The 22,441-nt window shown below is 36.0% G+C and overlaps 1 protein-coding gene across 2 annotated transcripts in view; it reads right to left on the reverse strand.

Moving 5' to 3' along the window:
- The window catches only part of SCFD2 (sec1 family domain containing 2), a 318,375-nt gene that overhangs the window by 253,667 nt on the left and 42,267 nt on the right, over positions 1-22,441 (reverse strand). For both annotated transcript variants that reach the window (XM_028507539.2, XM_036020503.1), the window contains exon 4: positions 11,583-11,758. In XM_028507539.2, coding sequence (XP_028363340.1) covers positions 11,583-11,758 — 176 coding nt within the window. The remainder of the gene's footprint in view (positions 1-11,582; positions 11,759-22,441) is intronic.

Genomic DNA, 22,441 nt, shown 5'->3' on the forward strand with positions numbered 1-22,441 from the left:
TAGAAGAGCTTTTCCAAACAGTATTTTCCGCCTATAATATTGATTCCAAATGACTTGCCCAGTACAATAAGTCAGTACCAGTTCTGGTTACCATATTTAATCATGATTTCAGAGATATGTCAAAACATCAAAGGGATATCATCACAAGTACAGTAATGTGCTGGAAGAAAAGAACTGGCTCCCAAAAGCTAAGCCCTAATTTGTATTGTGTCTTATTTAATTATTGTTATCTTTGAAAAGTAATATAATTTCAGCTTTATGCATTTAGTTTTGGACCCAGATATTTGTAGACATGGGCAGTAGCAAATTCTGCAGAAATGTGTTTGTAGTACCTCAAAGGAAATTTTGGTTTTTTCCTCCCAAAAGAGCACGGACTGGTCACCAGATGTGGAGGCCATATGGCACACGAACGTGAGCGCCCCGGGACAATCAGAATGAAGCTAATAAGCCCAACAGGCAGAAGCAACCACTCTGAGATGATGGACAAGCGTTTGGTTTTCTTGATTTTCTAGAAAAAATATATATAAATATAAATCGCTTTATCTTTAACCTAGAAGAAATACAGCTTAGCCAGTCTTTTTCTCCAACACTCTTTCTTGTTTTGGCTTGAAAAGAAATTTACCCATGTGTAGTTTATTACTTGGTTTAAATTCTGTCTTTTTCACACACAATTCATGTTGAGGTTAAAAGAAAGAAAACCGAATCAGAAACTACTAGTAAGATTGGTTCAACTAGGGAACAGATAATTTTTATTATCATTTTTTTTTGCTACAACTCTTAAGGAATTGTGACAGCTAATCAGTCTTTAAGACGGGTATGTTCTGTTTCTGGTTTATCTTTTGACTTTAATCCTTCTCTTCTCAAGCCTCAGCCCTTTCTCCACAAATGTGCACCTTGTATTTGTACCATGCTGTGCTACAAGACCCGGCAATGTGTCGTGTCCTGTCTGAACTCTGAATATGCAGCTCCTACTACTTTGAGTGCTTTCCCACCCTTCCCTAACTGGTAAATTCCTTTTCAGCCTTTAAAACATAGTAGTTTAAGTATCAACTGCTCATGATATCTTGTTTGGCTTGCTCAGGACAACAGTGTGGTAATTACTGGGGGAAGGAGGGATAAGGGAGATAAGTAGTAATAGAAAAAAAAATTACAATAAAATATAAACTAAAAAAATAAGAAAGGAGAAAAAAACAAAAATTGTGTCTTTATTAATCCCTTATTAAATGAGCCTCTATGAACAATGCCACCAGTACATTTCTATTCTAATGAGAAAGGAATGAAGATAATACTGATGGCAAGCTGACACTTGTAGAGGGCTGTGTTTATGCCAGATAAAATGTCAAATGCTTTATGCAAATTATTCAAGGTTATGAACTTAATATAAATAGCTCTTACAAAGGAACAAAAGATAATACATTTTCTGTATTACTGGAATACAAAGTGTTCCAGACTTTGCAGGAACAAGAAAATAAAAACCATTCAATCCAACTGAATTAGACTAAAGGTGATCACAAACTCTTTGCTTCTCCTCCCCTTAAAGAGTAGAGGCCAGCGTTTTCCCCTCATTTCTAGGTTGCCCAGAAGTGATTTTCTATGACTTCAGAGGCTAAGTTATGAGAATAAAAGGTCTTGTAGCAGCTTCCACCTGTAACAGTTCTCCTGGGCCATTTTCCCTTACCTGGGCCTCCATGTAAGAGGTCGGACTACCCCGAGACTGTCAGGCTGAAGAGGCCATGTGGAGGTCCTGCAGCTGAACCCGTCCTTCGAGCCACTCCCTACCAGGTCCAAACACCTGACTGAAGCCCTCTGGACCCTCTACACATCAACCCTTCTACCAGCTGAATACCACCAAGTCACCTCACTAACTGCCACGTGGACTGAAGAACTGCCCTGCTGAGGTCTGCTTGAATTTCTGCCACACCAAATTGTGAGCTATAATAAAATGCTTGTTTTAATCCAATAAGTTTGGGGATAATTTGTGTGTGGCAATAGATAATTAGAAAACCCACCATTCACTGAAAAGTAGGATAATCATTTTCATGTATTTTTCCATTATTTCTTCTAATTTCATGTACCTAACGTCCCTCTACTTTCTTCTTTCTTTATAATTGGACTGTTGGGATTATACTTATGTGTAGTTTTGTTTTTCATATCTATAAGAATAAACACTTATGCTATTAACTGTCTACAAAACTTTCCTCACCTCATTAAAAATATTTTTTAATAACTTGATTTTAGTGACTACATACTGCATTCCATCATTCTCCTATTGTGGAACATTTAGGTTGCCCCTTATTCTTTATTATTATGAATAATTTATAGTGATCATCTTTCAAAGTAAATCATCAGCATCTCTGATTATGTCCTTAAGATTAATCAATAAAAACAAGTACTGGTGAGGATGTGAAAAAAATGAAACCTTACTGCATGATTGGTGGGAATGCAGACTGGTGCAGCCACTGTGGAAACAGTATAGAATTTCCTCAAAAAAATTAAAAATGGAACTGCCTTATGACCCAGTGATCTCGCTGCTGGGAATACACGCTAAGCATCCCAAAACACCAATTAAAAAGAATCTATGCACCTTTATGTTCACAGCAGCACTATCTGCAATAGTCAAATATTGGAAATAGCCTAAGTGTCCACCGGTAGATGAATGGATTAAAAAACTGTGGTTCATCTACACAATGGAATACTATGCAGCAGACAGAAAGAAGAAGGAATTCCTACCCTTTGTGACAGCATGCATGGAACTGGAGACTATTATGCTGAGTGAAATAAGCCAGGTGGTGAAAGACAAATACCATGTGATCTCACTTATAAAAGGAATCTAATGAACAAAATAAACTACTGAGCAAACAGAACCAGAGACATGGAAACAGGGAACAGACCAACAGCTGCCAGAGGAAAGGAGGGAAGGGAATGGTGGAAAGAAGAGGAAGGGGGTAGTCAAACAACAGGTATGAATGACCCATGGACATGGACAACTGGGTGGGGATGGACTGTGGGAGCAGGGTGGAGGGGTGGGGTGGGGAACAGACAGAGGAGGGCAAAGGGGGGAAAACTGGGACAACCATAATAAAATAAACAAAAATTTTAAAAAAGATTAACCAACAGAAGTAAAATGATCAGGAAAGACATAACCTTTTTAAGTATCTCATCATATATTGCCAAAGTATTTGACAAAATTCACTCTCCCAATAATAATGTTTTTTGATGACCATTGCATTGAGCTCTACTCAATACTAAATTATCATTCACTAGTCTTTGCTTGTTTGAAGTGGTAAATTGCCTCTCAGTGTAGGTTGAGTTCACACTTTTTATTAGTAGGAAAAGTGAACATTTTTATCATGTATTATTGGCCACTCTCATCTCTTCATCTGTACAATGGCTGGGCACATATTTTCTATAGCATCTTTTTCCTGACGAATGATTATGTTTTTCTTATCTATATGAATGGACTCTTTAGATTTATGTATATCAGTCTGTGTCTTTATGACATACTGTTTTCTATTTTATTAACCTTTTATAGTAGTTTTAATTTGTCAATAGCCTATGTAAAGTTTTTAACAATAATAATAATGGCTAAAGTGTATTATGTTTTCTATGTAACCAGGCAAAAGGAAAGTACTTTACATAAATTTTTGTATTCTAAAGATTTAATGAGTTTCCTTTTATTGTTAAGCCCTCCAATTTGTAGATGAGGAAGCTGAGGTTTGCTTAATGAGGTAATTTCCCACAAGATCACTGAATAACGTAAAAAAAGTAAGATAAGGTACAGTTAAAGGAGTTTACCATCACCAAGTCCTTATTATATGAAAAGTTAAAGGGACTTATCTAAGAAAAAGAAGATGATCAAAAAACTATGAACAGTAAAACAACAAACTTAAAACTATTAACAACTGAACCTAAAAAACAAACAAACAAACAAAGCAAACAACTAGAACAGGAACAGAATCACAGAAATGGAGATCACATAGAGGGTTATCAGTGGGGAGGGGGAAGAGAGACAATGGGGGCAAAGGTACAGGGAATAACGAGCATAAACGGTAGGCACAAAATAGACAGGGGGAGGTTAAGAATAGTATAGGAAATGGAGAAGCCAAAGAACCTACATGTATGACCCATGGACAAAAACTAAGTGGGGGATGCTGGTGAGAGGGAGATTCGGGGTGGAGGGGAATAAAGAGGAGAAAAAAATGCGACAACTATAATAGCATAATCAATAAAATATACTTAAAAATCATATGAATAGATAATAATAGAAAAAGCTCCATGTGGAAGGGGTGGGAATCTATTGATTTTTAACACATTTTTCCACTGGAATAAACTGTTTGGCAATTCTGCTTAGTTCACTTGCTACTTTTTTCTTAAGAAGTCCAAAATCAGAAGATTAAAAATATTAAGATGTGTTTCTACATACTGTGTTAGGGAAGGCTCCCATTAAAACCATTTGGGCCCCGGCTGGTGTGGCTCAATTGTTTGGAGCATTGTGCTGTAAACCAAAAGGTCATGGGTTTGATTCCTGGTCAGGGTCCATACCTATATTGTAGGTTCAGTCCCCTGTTGTGGTGCGTACAGGAGGCAAACAATTGAATGTTTCTCTCTTACATCGATGTTTCTCTCTCTCTCTCCCTCCTTTTCCCTTTCTATAAAATCAATACACATGTCCTCACATAAGGATTAAAAAGTAAAATTAAAATTAAAAGAAACATTGGTACAACAGTACGTAACTGAGCAGCAGAGGGTGTTTTCTGCACAGATATAAAATGACATAAATTACTCTAGAATAAGTATCTCCATGATGTTTGCAAAATGACACAATACTATCCTTCAAGTTACAACCTAGTACTGCCCCTCTAGGGAAACACTGAGTAAAGGGAGTGCAGAGGCACGTCATAAATACAGTACTCCCTCTAAAGAATGTAGGCCTTCAGGAGATTTGTTTTATTTAGCATTCAGCACTTCCAGCACTAACACATTCTGGAGAAAAAGAGACAAGCAGCCTGATCAGCTTTCATTCAGCACTATTCCACATCTGCTCTGGGCCCCTTAACCCAGAAGTAGGGAGGGGAGTGACGAGGGGGATACCAAGGCACAAACATTCAGGCAAGGTGCTCAGGTGAACCAAGCCTGCCCAAATGCTCAGTGTCCCTCACCAGAAAAAACCTGAAATCATGAACAAATACTTCTCCTACTTTTGAAGAATAGCAGCCACTAGCAAAAACAAAGCAAAGATGAAAACTAAACCAAAAAAACACAATGAATAATTCACCCTATCTAGATCTTGACAGTGGTAAAAAATAGAAAATGGAAATGAAATCCACACCCAGGCTTAAGCTTACTGTCTAGTCTCATGAGGTACCCACAAATATTGAGCTAACCTCCAGGACCTTCAAATGCTAAGTCAGAAGTGGGGCAGTGAGATCCTCTAGAATATTCCGCTTGCTTAGGCCTAGACTTCCTTCAGAGACACTTGCCATTGCCTTATACCCAAGGTGACCTGTGAATGGGCATAAGCAAGACTTTGTTTCTCCAAAGGCTGACTAATATAAAAGAATGAAAAGAAAAAAGAAAAGAAAAGATCAATTAGACAGTGTTATTTCCCTCCATTCTTGGAAACTCAAGTGTTTAAAAAAGAAAAAATGAATCCCAGCAACTGCTGGGGAGGCCAACAGAGCACAAACCACTAGAGGGAGTGGCTTAGGACAGAAAATTCAGTCAGCGCAGGGAGGCAAGCCAGGTGGTTGTGCCCTCCTTGTTCTTCACAACATGAACACCCACCCAGATGTACCTCCAGCCATTGGCATAAAGTCTGTATTTGAAACTTTTTTGTAGGCCCGCAAAACGCAAAGAACCAAAATTGTCAGCTTTGAACTTACTTTGCCTGATTACTGACTCTGGCTTCCAGCTGGAATAACAAATGATATCACTGCTTCCAAGGGAGGCCCAGTTTGAAAGCAATCATTCACTTAGTCCATATATTTGATCCTCACTTTCTAATCAGATGCTTGGCACCAATTTACCTAACTCCAAACCCCTGGCAACGTGCCTTCCCTGGGCAAAGGAATATGAAGTTCATGGGTGTTATTTTCTATTTTCCATTTGTCTTTCTCATTTATTATTCAAACATACAATACCATAATGTGATGGGAAGAAGAAAAACATACAATAAAATGTTCTGCAGGAGAAAAGTGAAACTGAGATGATGTATCCTTATGGAGAAGTATATCTCATCAGGTTTCATGTAAAAGGCTGGCTGAGGAGTAAGACTCAATATGGAAATTTCACCTAGATGCCAAATTTATGGTTCTATCAAGGAAAACCATAATAGTAGAAAATGTATTTTAATAATTATAGTGCTCATGAAGTTATTGATTTAAATGCACAAAGACTAAAATTTTTATTAATGGGTTATGTAGAGCCTGCTGTGTTTTGAAAACTGTTTATCCTGAGCACAAGTATGAGTAGAGTATTAGAAGAAAATGGCCAACAATCGTTCTGATGCCTTTCCCCAGAACAAATATTCCAGCAATAAACAGTAGTGAGGGGCATGGCTTCAGTATCAGTTGGATCTGGGTTTTGACCAGGCTTTGAAACTTACTAGCAATAGGACCATGGCCAGTTCATAACTTGTCCAGCCTCTGCTATACAGCTCTCAAGTCTGAATCAGCAATTTACTTATTTACAAATTGGTTGATGAGATTCTAGAACTTATTTTTCTCACAGGGACAATACTATAAATACACTCAGGTACTTAGACCATCCTAGAAACTCCCATGAAAATGGTGTAAATGGTGCTCAGGTACTGATATCTAATCCCCATTACAAAACAAACTATGTACATCCAATAAACCGTGTATGTTCCAGTCTTGTAACCTCTCTGTCCAGCAGACAGCACATGCTCAATAGATCATCACTATATGGAATAGGGCAGAATACTTGCTTTTGAAAAAGGTTTTTCAATCTTTTCCCTCCAGCATTTGGAAATGACACCTCTCTTGGCAAAAAACTAGAGGGCAGAAACTTACCTGGACAAAGTAAAGAAATAACATAAATTTCTGAGAATTTGTAAAGTTTATTCTCTCTGGCTGTAGATCCCCAAGAGATCTGAATTGTGGGGGGAAAGGGGGTAGAAGTCTTCTGAATTAATAAAAGAGTTTAATCATAGGAGTCCCTGATGGACCATTATGTTAGTATTCATCTCTCTTCAATTCCAAATGTCCTTCACCTGGGTCTTTTTCAAAGCAATGTCTTGGAAAAATTTAAAACTCTAACAATTGACTGTTACATTAAATTAAGTTAAATCTCATACATTATATTCAAATACCCCATGTAGCAACACAAGCCATTAATTTGATAATTTCCCCATGAAATTATAAAATGATCAGAATTACAAGGCTCAGAGTAGAAACTTCTGTGGCAAAAGTTGCAGTATGAGACGACAGATGGCCAACAGACATATCAAAAGATGCTCAACATCACAAATTATCAGAGAAATGCAAATTAAAACCACAATGAGATAGTGCCTCATATCTTTAAGAATGGCTATCATCAATAAATCAATAAACAAAAAGTGCTAGTGAGGAAAAAGGGAAACCCTTTTACACTGTTGGTGGGAATGCAGACTGGTGCAACCACTGTGCAAAGCACTATGGAGATACCTAAAAAAAAATAAAAATGGAATTGCCTTTTGACCCAGAATTTTCACTGCTGAAATTATACCCTAAGAATCCTGAAACACCAATTCAAAAGAACCTATGCACACCAATGTTCATAGCAGCATTATTTACAATAGCCAAGTCCTAGAAGCAACCTAAGTGCCCATCAGTAAATGAGTGGATCTAAAAACTGTGGTACATTTACACAATGGAATACTGTGCAGCAGAGAGAAAGAAGGAGCTCCTACCCTTTCCAACAGCATGCATGGAGCTGGAGAGCATTATGCTAAGTGAAATAAGCCAGGTGGCAGTAAAAGACTAATACCATATGATCTTCCTGTAAGTGGAACCTAATCAACAAAACAAACAAGTGAGCAAAATATAACCAGAGACATTAAAATAAAGAACAAACTGACAGTAACCAGAAGGGAGGGGGGAGAAGGATAACAGGGAAAATAAAATAAAATAAATAAATATTTTTTTAAAATACGAAGGCTGAATGGATAAGAAAATAAGACCCTTACATATGCCATCTTCAAGAGTCTCACTTCAGATCAAAAGATCACACAGACTGAAAGTAAAGGCATGGAAAAAGATATATCATGAAAATGGAAACAGGCACACAAACACAAAAAACTGGGGTAGCAATATTTATACCAAACAAAATAAACTTTAAAACAAAGGGTGTATAACAAGAGACAAAGGAGGACCCAGCAGTTCCACTTCTGTGTATTTATCCAAAGAAACCCAAAACGTCAAATCCAAAAATACATACATTCATATGTTCATTGCAGCATTACTTACAGTAACTAAAATATGGAAGCAACCTGAGTGTCCGCCTATAGATGAATAGATGAAGTGAAGCATATGTACAGTTATGACACAGCCATAAAAAAGAATGACACTTTCCCATCTGCAACAACACGGATGGACCTAGAGGGTACTGTGCTGAGTGAAATAAGTCACACAGAGGAAGACAAGTACCATATGATTTCACTTACATGTGAAATCTAAAAAACAAAATAAACAGACAAGCAGAACAGAAGCAGACTGATAGGTACAGAGAACATTCTGAAGGTTACAAGATGGGAGAGGAGTTAGGAGATGTGTGAAAAAGGTGAAAGGATTAAGAAGTACAAACCAGTAGTTCCAGAACATTCAAGGGGATGGAAAGCACAGCACAGGGAGTATAGTCAGTTGGTAATATCGTAATGACTGTGTATCATGTCAGATGGGTGCTAGATTTATTGCGGTGATCACTTAGTAAGTTATAGAATACTAATCACCGGGTTGTACACCTGAAACTAATATAATATTATATGTCAGCTCTAGGTAAAAAAAAAAAAAAAGAGTATTTCTACATATGCCAGTAATAAAGTATTATAAAATTTTTAAAATTCAATTCACAATGGCATCAAAATCTTTAAAATACTCATGAATAAATCTAATAAGTCTCTTTTATAGAGAAAAGCATAAAGTAAGCATATTGGTTTTAAAATGCTGTGGTACTAATTCTGTGGTGAATAAATTGAACACTGGAAAACTAGAAGCTGGTAAATAAAACCATCTTTACATGAGATCTTAGTATATTACATATCAGTGGGAAAAGGAGAAATATTTTTGGCTACAAATAACAAAATCTAACTGTTAAAATGATTCAAATAATGAGAAGAATTATCTCACAAAACCAAATATTTTGAGGTAAGGCTCAAAGTCATCATTAAAGATTTAGGTTCTGTTGTGTCTTTCTCAGGATATCAGTGAACTAGCTCTCATCATGATCACACAATGCTCAAACTGTCACAAACATGTAACAAGAGGCTTAAAAAGGACCTTGTTTCTTCATTGTATATCTTTCTATACGAGCAAAAGGAAATCTTCCCTGGAGTCACTCTCAGCAAACTTCCCTTTACCTCTCTTTGGCTAGACCTGCTAAACCAATCATTAAGTGGGAAAATGAGAATACCAATATAGTCTGAGAGGAATCAGGCTCTGCCTAAATCATGTGGGGAAAGAGTAGACATGGAACAAAACTAGTGTTCTGTCAACATAAGAAAAAGAAAAATGACTGTTGGATAAGTAATCTATGGTACAATGGAATGTTTTATAAATGGTGTGGGGGAAACAGGCTATCCATATGGGAAAAAAAAAAGATCAGACCCTAATAATATAAACGAAAATAAGTTCCAGGTGGCTTAAAAATTTGAATGCAAAAGTAAACATTAATTCTTAGTAGAGAAAATAAAACAATATACTTAGAAATTAAGGGTAAAAGAGGATTTCTAATATAAAACATAAATATGCATAAACCATAAAAGATAATATTAGTTAACTAGGCACCATCAAAATTTAAAACTTTTATACAATAAAATATACAGGAATTGAAATTAAAAGATAAACCATAGTCTAGAAATATCTATGATGTAAAACAGTTTTTGCTGTTACCCAATAGAGAAAAAAATGGGCAAAGTAAAAGAATATGCAAATGATAGAAGAGGAAGATTGAATAGCCAATAAATATTATAAAAGATACTCAACTTCAAAGTAGCCAGAGAATTGCAAATTTATACACAGAAAGTATTGACCCACCATAGAAATATTTATGTTTGGAAATCCTGAGTGCTGGACACGATGCTGGAAGACAGCTGTCATCCATTCCTAACAGAAAGGGCAACTAGTTCAACTTCTCTGGTGATCTATTTGGTGATATCCAGTAAATTCCACAACACGTCTGGTCAACAACCTAACAATCCTTTCCAAAGTACGCATCCTAGAGGACTCTGTCACACGTGTGTCCAAAGACCTGTTCCAGGATGTCCATCACATTCCTTCTAATCGCACACACACTCACACACACACACATGGAACAGCCTAACTATGTATCAATACGGATTGGATAAATCATTGTATATCTATATAACCAAATAGTTTGGTACAGTTTAAATGAATGAACTAGATCTATGCGTGTCAATTTGGATTATATTAAAAAGAGAATGTTGAAACTCTTTTCAGCAGAGGATATAATCCCTGAATGAAAACTCTACTAATTATGTACTGAACATTTATAACTCTATATACAATAAACCTATTATTTTAAAATATTTAAAAAATAGAATGTTGAAAAAGTAGGCTGTTTAGGGATATTGATAGTATCACATCACTTATGTAAAAAGTAAAACCCATAAAAATAATCTGTATTATTTATGGAAAAATAAATATTCAATAAAAATAAAGAAATGAGTAATCCAGAGTCAGAGAATGCCAGGGAAGGGAATAGTATCAGAGATTCTTCAACTTGATTTATCTCTAGTTTTAATTCTTTAAACAAAAAGGATATAAAGTATTAAAAACTACTAAATTATATTGAGTTATATGGAGAACACATAGATATTTGTCATACTATGTTATGTAAGTTTGAAATAATTTAAAATTTTTAAAAATACATTTTTACAAAAGTTTTCCACAAAAACATTTCATCAATCATGAAAAGGTCCAATCCCACATACAAATTTCTTCATAAAACTACAAATGGAATTTGCTTCCCTTCATCTTTTACTAAGCATCCTTTTAAGGCACAAAACATTCTACAGGCCAAGTAACAAGAACTGAACGAAGATGCAATGAAGACCAAGAAAAGTCCAAGTGGCATGTAATCAAAAAGAGGTTTTCAAAGGTTAGTCAAATGTTCAAAAACCACTCTTAGTACTGAGTGAGCAGCCAAAGATGTCACTGTGAAAAAAAATATTTTTAAAGGTATGGAAAAAGTTTCTATATAAATTTTAATTTGGGACACAAGAATATGATATAGAACAAATATCAACAATATGATTTATTGCTGAGACCACAATAAATATCAATGTTTTTCTCTGGAAGTGATAATTTTCATTATTAATATCCCAAGGAGCTCCCATAGCAACATACCTGGAGAAGGAGCCTTTCAAAAGCCAGGAAGTTGTCCCACTTGGCAGTCTGGGGGTGTTTCAGGGTTTGAACTGTGGCCAGTCCAAGCTGCAGGAGTCCACAGTGATTCACTAGAGCTTTGAGGTTGTTCTTGAAGAGCTGAATGTAGGACATGAGCTGCCCTGGCGTGACTCTCCCTGGAGAAACATAGTAATTTATCAGTGAGCCCTCTCCTGGGAGTGGTAAGAATAATGAGAAGAGTGCCATTAATAATATTGATTGCCTTACATCGGCACTGGACTTCACAGTTGACTGCAAGCTTCGCTAAGCTATTGTGATTCTTACAACATGGTGACAACAGTGAAATTGAAATTATTACCTGCAAATTGCAAGTGAGGAAACAGCTGTTAAGTGATCTGGCCAAGGTCATATTGCTAGTAGAATTTGTTTTCTAATTCTGCAATACCCTGTAAACAAGTTCTCAAATAAAATTGTACAAATAAACTGTTGAGTTCAACATGAAGTACCTCTCTAAGACATATGATTTAGCAATCTAAGAGGCCAAAAGATAAGATTCCTAATTGTATATGCATATAAATAAAAGGAGAAATCTGCTATGACTATAGCTAAAACATTATCACTGGCATCGTGGGTTCATGACAATAAAGCGATAAAAGCTGGCTGTTACACCGACGAAAATGTATGGAAAACCAGGGTGGCAAAAACACCGGAAGATAAGACAGCAGAACAAAGAGTCTAGTATTCATTTTGCTACAACAATCACCTAGATTGAAACCCAAAAACCCACACCATAAAAAACTAGAGCTTGTACAAAAACATAAACAAGTGAACAGCAAAAACTGTTGAAGAGTCACTCCCGCAGAGCCTCTATTTCACTTTTGCCTAACGCAGTCCTTCAACTGAGTCACTTCTCACTCTCCAGTCCGTCCAGTTTAACACCTGCCATTTGTCAGTGCACGAAACTCCTGAACACCACACATTCTCCCTGTGGGGCAAGAGGAAGGCCATGGGACCAAACGTAGATACAAGTCAAGTAAATCTTTCCTGCACATGTTACCATGCCATCTTTGTGGTTTGCTGTCCAATACCTACAGTCCAAGTCTGTTTGTTATATTGAGGTTTGTTAACACTTGGCAATGAAGCCCCATCTTTACCTAGCACCTCACAGTTTCCACAGTGCAGCCACGCCCTCTTCTCATTCTCACAGCCACTCTGAGAGGCAGCAAGCAAGGCAAGTGCTGTGTTGCCTAGCCCCACCTGAGTCACTGTGAGTTCAGTGTCTTACACGGTGCTAAATGGCAGATATCACTTAATAAGTGGTTTTTGCTACAGATCATAATATACACATAAGAATAAAGACCTTGACAGAAGAAACATAAGCCTGTGACATATTCTTTTTCATTGTGTTTTTTGAAGAGATTAAGAATTTTGAAGCTCCTTAGCAGTTTATCAGGGTGAGCATCTAAAGAATAATGATAGCAGAAATGCAAGTAGGGAGGTGAGTTCCACAAGTTCCTTCAGGCCCTTGGTAGAGCATGAGTTCCTTCCTGATTCTCAAAGCACCAAGCTAAGGATTTGCTTGCTGAAGTACTAACAGGGAGGAGCCTCAAGCACTCTGGTTTTGAGTCACATTTACTAAGGTATAATTTTCACACAAAATGGGTCCAAATTTAAGACCACTGTGAGCTCCGTGTATTTGTTTACACACGGTACTGCAGGTGATGGCAGTGTGGCTCCTGGACACACCGAGTTTTGCCTATCATGAGAGACAGTCAAAAACAATCATAAAAACAAGTGCTTAATCATTCTGGTGATAAGTACTGCTAAGGAAAAATACAAAATGTCTTGAAAGTCTAGATGTCTCCATGTGATATGAAACTGCCTATCCCTCCAATGCTATCTCCTCAACTGGAAGAGGAGGAATTAAACAGGCTCAATATATGTACAATCTATTCACAATACAACTGTCTTTTAGAGACTGCAAGGAATGGAAATCATCAGAGAAAGTCACCAGAGGGTCTGTTTAGATTTCAGTATAAAGATAAGAGTGTCTCTGATTAAAAAATACAGTTGAACTCTATCCAGTTAGCACTTCCTTGCTCAGACTCAGTAACTATGTTTACACAATGCCACCTTCCCACATACGGAATGTGACCCAAAGGAACAACAAATGGGTATGTTTCACAAAGGAAATGCCAACAGAGCACTACATCGTGAATTTGGCAATTATTCACCCTTGCTGCTTTATTCTGTTCCCCTCTGTATATCCTTTCCTTACACACACAAGTCACTACTTCATAAGATATGACCGCAGCAGAAGACTGCGATAAGACAGCAGAATTTTTGCTAAAAATCCATAAATGCTCATTGAAATTTAGTAAAAGAATACTTCACACAATGTTTTAAAGTATAGGCCGGTTACATTTACAAAATTTTAAACTTAACCGCGCAACCTTACACAAAACAAGTCTAAATCAACTGAAAGACTACCCAAAATGCTACTGTGAAATTAATGACTTGAGAAAGCTTTTCAGCTTCTAACAACTGAAACGGCAAGCAACTAGAACCAGGTGCTGAAAAAGCCATAGACAGAACATTTATTCAAATCTCACATTACCAAAAAATCCCCAAAACACTTGTCAGGCAGATTTACATGGTGATTTCAAAATGTCAACCCAGGAAGCTTTGCAAAACATTTTTTAAAAGCATGAAAACAAGGGTTATTTTATAGCAAGACTGACTAATACATAGCAACTTTTTGAAAATTGACAATTTGAAATTTGAAAAATGGCTTTCAAGTAAGGATAACTATTATGTTTTCTTTTTCTTCTTCATATAGTTTCTAAGAAAGAGCAACAGGCTTCTGATTTTAATTCAGCTCGGAGAAAAACATAAAACTTTATCAACCATCAGTTCTATATATTTTAAAACTCATTAAAATATAATTAATTATCTCAAGGAAAAAGGACAGATTTGGAAAATAAAAGGATTTACTATTTTAATAAATCTGTGATTCTTTAAAAATTGAATTCAAATGCATAATGGAGCCTATTTTTCTATTTACTGCATACACTTGATAAATTATAACTCAACTTGTTTTGTGACATATAAAAATACATTTAAAATACTTACACATAGATGATTCCTTGTTGATATTCTTAAAGACTATTCAGTGCCAGGTTTGATTAACTCATAAAGCTACATTTTAAAAGTAGGAAGCAACCACCATCAGAAATTTTATCTAAAATAGCATATTTAGTACCCTGTAATATTTTTTAAAACTCTTGGTACAAGAAATAATCATGTCATTCCATGTTTTTATTCATTTTCATGAAAACCTAGTGTGTAGAATTTAAATAAACAAACTTACATATTTTAAGACGTGTATTTCCAGAAATCAGCACTTTATATATCTCTCCTCAATCACTTTTCTAATATAATAAAGTCAAAGTACATTAAAATATTTAAATAGAGCCCAGCTGGTGTAGCTCAGTGGATTGAGCGCAGGCCTGTGAGCCAAAGGGTCACCGGTTCAACTCCCAGTGACACATGCCTGGGTTATAGGCCAGGTCTATACCCCCTACTGGGGGTAGGGGATATGGGAGAGGCAACCACACATTGATGTTTCTCTCCCTCTCTTTCTCCCTCCCTTCCCCTTTGTATAAAATAAATAAATGCAATCTTTTTAAAAATACCACCAATTTCTGAAAAGAAAATTTAAATAGAATGTTTGGCCAAAACTCTGGTTTATTAACTCACCATTGGCAAATGGGAATAACTGCAATATTACAAAAAAGTTACATCTATTCATTTGTTATTTTTTCTCATTATTTTAACACTTTGTGTCGCAAGTACCAGCAGAGGATCGCAAAGTAAATGAACACAGCTGAACAGTGCGGGTCACTGTAGAACAGAGCATCCTCCTCAGTCCTTCCCTTAGCTCTGCTTGGCCATGCGTCCTGCCTCAAAAGAGCTTCCTGCTTGATTCTACCTGACCTTCAGTGCATTTTGGCTTTCCTCCATACCTAAACAGCCTGAAACCTCTTTTACACCTTTTCCAGTGAGCTATCTTTAACTCTTTTTGGTTCATATATATGCTGTAACACTGTGTTATTTATAGAAATTTAGCATATCTTTTTAACTGCGCTCGTATTTGTATTGGTTTTGTTAGTGCTCTAATTAGAAATTTGCACAGATTATGAATGGGCTTCTGCTAATGATATTTTTTATCATGAGCCCTGATAATTTAGTATGCAATTTTGCAAAGCAAGTTTTCCAGGAATACATATATGATAGTAAAAATGCCCATCTAACATTCAGATAAAAGAGTCAACTCTATTAAAATTAAACTACTGGTTGGTAGACAGCACCATCAGAGAAATTTTCAAGTAATTAATTCAACAGTTGACATAAGAGAGCCAGAATCTTGTATATGAAAGATGGTTTGGAGTTTTGTAAATAATGTACAAAAGGCTCAAAGGGTAGACTGAGCGTATGGCATAGGTTTACAGCCTCTCTTCATTCTGTCAGAATGACGGAAAGGAACTAAAAAGATGGGAACACACAACAACAAAGAGATGGTGACATCGTCCAGAAGCAGGCAAAAGATTTCAAACACTTTTGCTCCCATCTGTTGATTATATTTGTAATTTAACATTATATACTTAAACTTTCCTTTTTGTTCTGTCAACTACAGATGGCATCTATGCCTTTTCATGTTCTAAGAAGAGGATATTAACCTTCCCTTCACTTTACTTCTTATTTCCCCCTTTTATCTTTTGAGTAATCTTTACTTTTTTATTTTTACTTAGTCAAAATTGAGTGCATTTATATTTTGTTCTCTAACTATTTAGAGAATTTAGTCTTCTGTGCTTCTTTACAGTTTGGTTTGGGAGTTCAAAATCAATCAGTAGTGTTTGCATCATTGTGAATTATATAATAAGGTGCTATGATTACATTTCTTTATGATATAATACACTTTGCTCCTAGAATGCTCAATATATTTCTTTTGGGTAAGGACACTATCATCCCTAATCAAAGATTTAAAATATTCTAATCTCAAATGTACTATCTTATCTTTGAAGTCTGTGGTTTCTTTGTTTCTTTTTCTTTCTGAACACTCCACTACCAAGCCCCTTCACTCTCCAAGTCCATCCTGGGTGAATGCTTCTCCAGGCCTTTCTGCACAGCCAGCAGCCCAGAACTCCCTCTGTAGCTCTCTTCTGTTAGAACGCTGTTTCTTAAGTCCCTGAATTTTCTTTCTTGGTGTACTTGTTTTGCTGGACATGCTCAGGTAACTTTCTCAGAAAAGGTATGCAGAAAGCAAGGTTCTTTTATGTCTAAAAAGGCTTTTTCTTGCCCTCAGAGTTTTATCCGGGTCTAGAGTTCTTGTTTATAACAATATCTTGCTACATTACCTTCTGGTTTTCAGGGTTGCTGATGAGGAACGTGTGTTACTCTCCTTCTTGTTCCTCGGTAGGTATGCTTCCTTCCCCTCCTTGAGGCCCTTAGAATTGTTCATTTTCTTTTGCTCTGAGGATTCACAGTGATTATGTCTAGTTTAGAGGATTTTTATTCTTTTCATTTGTTTTTTGTAAGCCTATTCAACTTGACTATGCCTTTCTTCACATCTGGGAAAGTCTCACATTCTTATTTTGCTAATTTCCTATTCTTTAATTTCTCTCTTTGATCTTTTTTATTTTTTCAATGTCCTCTTCTTTCTACATTTTAGGAAATTTTCTTGATTTATCTTTAAATTCTGGCTAAATTTTGTTTTCATAATAATATCCTTATTTTCAATAGCTTTTTTTAAAATAACTGTCTTACTGAGATACAACTCAGAAACCATAAAATTAATCATGGAAGTATACAATTCAGTGGCTTTTAGTATAGTCAGAGTTGTGCAATTGTCACTAATATATAATCTGAGAACATTTTCATAACCTAAAAGAAAGTCCATACCCAAATTTCCACAGTTATGAGAAAGATATACAGCTATAAAGCAATACATATATTAGACTACAACCTGAATGAAATTTTCAGTTGGGAGACAAAACTGTACTTAGCTATACCAGGAAACTGAGAAACAACAGAAATGTGAACATTCAAGTAATTATAGCTACAACTGAACTCAGATTTTTTAATATAATAATACTATTATATCATCATTTTTATAGTATTTTAGTTTTTTAATTGAGGTATAAATCCCTGGAAGGTAAAAGAGGAATGGAAGAGCACTAAATGATGAAACAAAACAAACAATAAAAACAAACCTCCTACTCTCAGCTGCCCCAAAGGACTTTGCCTAAAATAAGTGAAAAGGCACTGCAACAAAGAAGGGGCCCAGTTGCCAAGAGGTAGGAGCAACTTCTAGATGAGAAGCCTCAGGTATAATGGAAATGGCAAGCATAACATAGAGCACACAAATCTTTTTTAAAAGATTTTATTTATTTATTTTTAGACAGAGGGAAAAGAGGGAGAAAAACATCAATGTACGGTTGTTTCTCATGTGCCCCCCACCAGGACCCTGGCCCACAACCCAGGCATATGCCCTGACAGGGAATCGAGCCAGTGACCCTTTGGTTTGCAGGTCGGCACTCAGTCCACTAAGCCACACCAGTCAGGGCATAAAGCATACAAATCTTAAGTGTACAGTTCAGTTAATGTTTACATATGTATCTATTCATGTAACCACCACCCAGACCAAGGTATAGAATATACCTAGCACTCTAGAAGACTCCATTGTATACTTATCCAGTCAATAATCCCACAAAGGTTTACCATTATTCTCATCTCCATCACCACAAATTATTTCTGTCTGCTTTTGAGCTTCATATAAATGGAATTTTTACACATGTACTCTTGTGTGTCTAGCTTCATTTGTTAACATTATCCATACTCTGAGGTGTTTTTTTTGTTTGTTTGTTTTTTTGCTGTATTTCATTGCTCTATATGACTACAGTTTATCCATTTTGCTTTGATGGATCCTTGGGTTTTACAATTTGAGACCATTATAAATAATGGTTTTGAGAACATTCTAATACATGCCTTCTGTTAAACATGAACACTCATGTGTATTCAATAAACGCTCTTGTGTGAAAGTGCTGGGTATGTGGGCACTTAGCTGTAGTTGACACTGCCAGTGTTCTGTGGTTGTATCAATCTCTTCATACATTTTAAATTTGATTAAATTTAACAGTTTAACATAATTTTTTACAATATACATGTAATGTTTAAAATGAGGCACAACTGTATGATTAAGTTTCTTCATGGTATTTTATGCTGAGCAGCCAAAACCCTAATGACAGAAAACGAATGACAATGGAAAACATATTGCCATACTATTAGTATGCACCTTTATTTTATTTTTCCTCATTATTTGTTTATGTATTTATTTACCTACTTTCTTACCTAGTTATAGATAAAAGGCCTAGAAGGTAAGATACTAATTTATGAACAAAGGTTACACCGAAGAGCAAGATGGTGGGGAGGGGGAAAGGTACTTTCACTTTTTATTTTACGTATGTTATGTTTGGAATTTTCCAGAGGCATGTGCTAATGTTACTTTTTAAATAGTCTCTTGATGCTGAAATAAAATCATGTCTATCCCCTATAGAATAAACCTACGTGTATTTTTCTGTAAAAATATTGAGTTTCTTATTATCACTGATTTGTACAATGGATGAAGTGTTATTTTTCAACAGATGAATATACAAAAGAGTAATATTACCTGTCTGCTTCCTACCTCTGTTGAGGTCAAAGGGCAAAGAAATGTGGTTGACATGCAGGTGGAAAGATTTAAGTCAGACATGAGAAGAAAAACTTCACAATCGGGACAACTATTAGACACTGAATCATGTTATTAAAGAGGGAGGAGGGAAGGCATTACAAATCTCCACCCCCCCCCCCCCAGGGATTTGAAGGTCAGTATATATAGCCATCTGTATAGTCAAACTTGGATAGAGCTCAGCTGGGAATTGATGTCCACTTTTACAACACCATAAATCCTGAAGACAGTTTTCTGGAATATCCTTTAAACAGTATATGTGTCTTGTAGCACAGATTTTTGAGCTCTACAGCATTACTAAGAAAGAATGAAAACTAATATAAAAAGAGGATTTTATTTATTTTTTAGAGATAGGAGAAGAGAGGGAGAAAGCGAGGAGAGGAACATCCATGCTCGAGAGAATCATTGATTGGTTGTCTTTCACATACCCCCAACGAGGACCTGGCCTGCAACCCAGGCTGACCAGCAATCAGATCAGTCTGCAGGCCAGCACTCAACCCACTGAGACACACTAGCCAGAGCAAGAGCATTTTATTTATATGAATCAGTTCAGTCAAATGGGTCCAAAGTTCGGAGATCTATCGCAAAGACATGTCTTCAGGATAGTACAGAATAAAGTATAACTGCTGCAGGACCAGGGGTCACAAATAGAAAACGCATACTGCATTTTGCCAGGTATAATGCACTCCCATATATAATGTGCATCCATGTGTCTGGCCCAAACTTTCTGGGAAAAAAATCTTTCATTTTAATTTTTTTAACTCAATATTTTATTTACTTATATTTAGAAACAAAACCAATTACCATATTCCAGGGTATTATTTTTCATATGGATATCATTATTGTTTTCTACAGTTACACTTTTAATGCATAAGCATAAATAATAGAATTAAAAACACTTATATAGATATGGAATTAGTACTACCCACATACAATGCGCATCCTTATTTTTACCTTAAAAAATTTGTGCATTATACATGGCAAAATGTGGTAGCTCTCCATGAAAGATATACAAAAGCGTGAAATATAAAACCACCAGAGACATTTATGGTTTGACTTTCTTTGCAAATGGAGCCTTCGTGAGGCTGACTTAAACACTGCCTCGACATTTATAAACCCAGCAGAGAGCACGGAAAGTAGATGGAGAAGTTTCCCAGACAAAAGAAGGCTAAAAGAATACACCTCCATCAAACCAGCACTGTAAGATATGCTAAAGGGACTGCTATAAGAAGAGAAAGAAAAACAATATGAGAAAGAGAAACACAAGTATGAGGAGAGTAAAATGGCAATGAATAAGTACCTATCAATAATAACCTTAACTGTAAGTGGATTAAATGCTCCAATCAAAAGACACAGTGTAGCTGAATGGATAAGAAAACATGACCTGCGCATATGCTGCCTACAGGAGACCCACCTCAGAACTAAAGGCCTACACAAACTGAAAGTGGAGAGCTGGAAAAATATTCCTAGCAAATGAACAAGAAAAAAAAGCTGGGGTAGCAATACTTGTACCAAACAAAACAGACTTCAAACCAAAAGCCATAAAAGAGACACAGAAGGACACTTCACAATATTCAAGGGAAGAATCCATCAAGAAGACATAAACATTAACAGCATATATGCACCCAACATAGAAACACTGAAATATATAAGAAAAAACTTAGAGGACTTTGAGAAAGATACAGACAGCAACACAATTATAGTAGGGGATTTTAACACCCATTGTCAAAAATGGATAGATCTTCCAAACAAGATATTGCAGCATTGAACAATGCTCTAGTTCAAATGGAATTAATTGATATATATAGAACCTTTCATCCCAAAGAAGCAAAATACACATTCTTTTCAAGTGCACAGGGAACATTTTCAAAGACAGATCACATGATACAATACAAAACAAGCCTCAATAAATTCAAGAAAATTGAAATCATAGCAAGCATTTTCTCATACCACAAGGGATGGAAAAGAGAAACCAACCTCGAGGAAATAAACTCAAAAACATTCAAATTGATGGAGATTGAAGAGTATGCTATTAAACAATGAATGGGTTAATAATGAGATCAAGGAAGAAATCAAAAAGTTTCTGGAAACAAATGAAAATGAACACACAACAGTCCAAAACCTATGGAACACAGCAAAGGCAGCCCTGAGAGGGAAGTTCATAGTGATACAGGCCTAACTAAAAAAAGATAGAAACATTTCAAATAAACAACCTAACCCTACATCTACAAGAGCTGGAGGAACACCAACAAAGCCCAGAGTGAGTAGAAGGAAGGAATTAACCAAGGTCAGAGCAGAATTAAATGACATAGAGACTAAAAGAACAATTCAAAGGATGGTTAAATCCAGGAGCTGGTTCTTTGAAAAGATAAAATTGACAAGGACAAACCTTTAAGCAGACTCATCAAGCAAAAAAGAGAGAGGGCTCAAATAAACACAATCAGAAATGAAAGAAGAGAGATTACAACTGATACCACAGAAATACAAACGACTGTACAAAATTAATATGAACAACTATATGCCAAGAAAATTGAAAACCTGGGTGAATAGACAAATTTCTAGAAATATGTAATCTTCTGAAACTGAATGAAGAAGAAGCAGGAAGCCTGAAGAAACCAGTAACAGCTGGTGAAATTGAAGCAGTAATAAAAAACTCTCAACACACAAAAACTCTGGACTAGATAGTTTCACAGAAGAATTTCACAGAACATTTAAGGAAGAGCTAACACCTATCCTTCTCAGACTATGCTAAAAAAATCCAAGAATAAGGAAGACTCCCAAACTCTTTTCAGGAGCCCAGCATCATACTAACTCCAACACCAGATAAAAACAAAACAAAAAAAAAGAAAATTATAGGCTCATATCACTGATGAACATAGACACTAAAACCCTCAACAAAATATTGGCAAACCACATCCAGAAAAACATTAAAAAGATCATACACCATGATCAAGTGGGATTCATCCCAGGGATACAAGGATGGTACACTATTCACAAATCAATAAATGTAATACAGCACATAAACTAAAGGAAAGACAAAAATCACACATCAATATCAATATCAATAGATACA

Source organism: Phyllostomus discolor, chromosome 1 (genome assembly GCF_004126475.2).
Source record: "Phyllostomus discolor isolate MPI-MPIP mPhyDis1 chromosome 1, mPhyDis1.pri.v3, whole genome shotgun sequence".
Lineage (NCBI taxonomy): Eukaryota > Metazoa > Chordata > Mammalia > Chiroptera > Phyllostomidae > Phyllostomus > Phyllostomus discolor.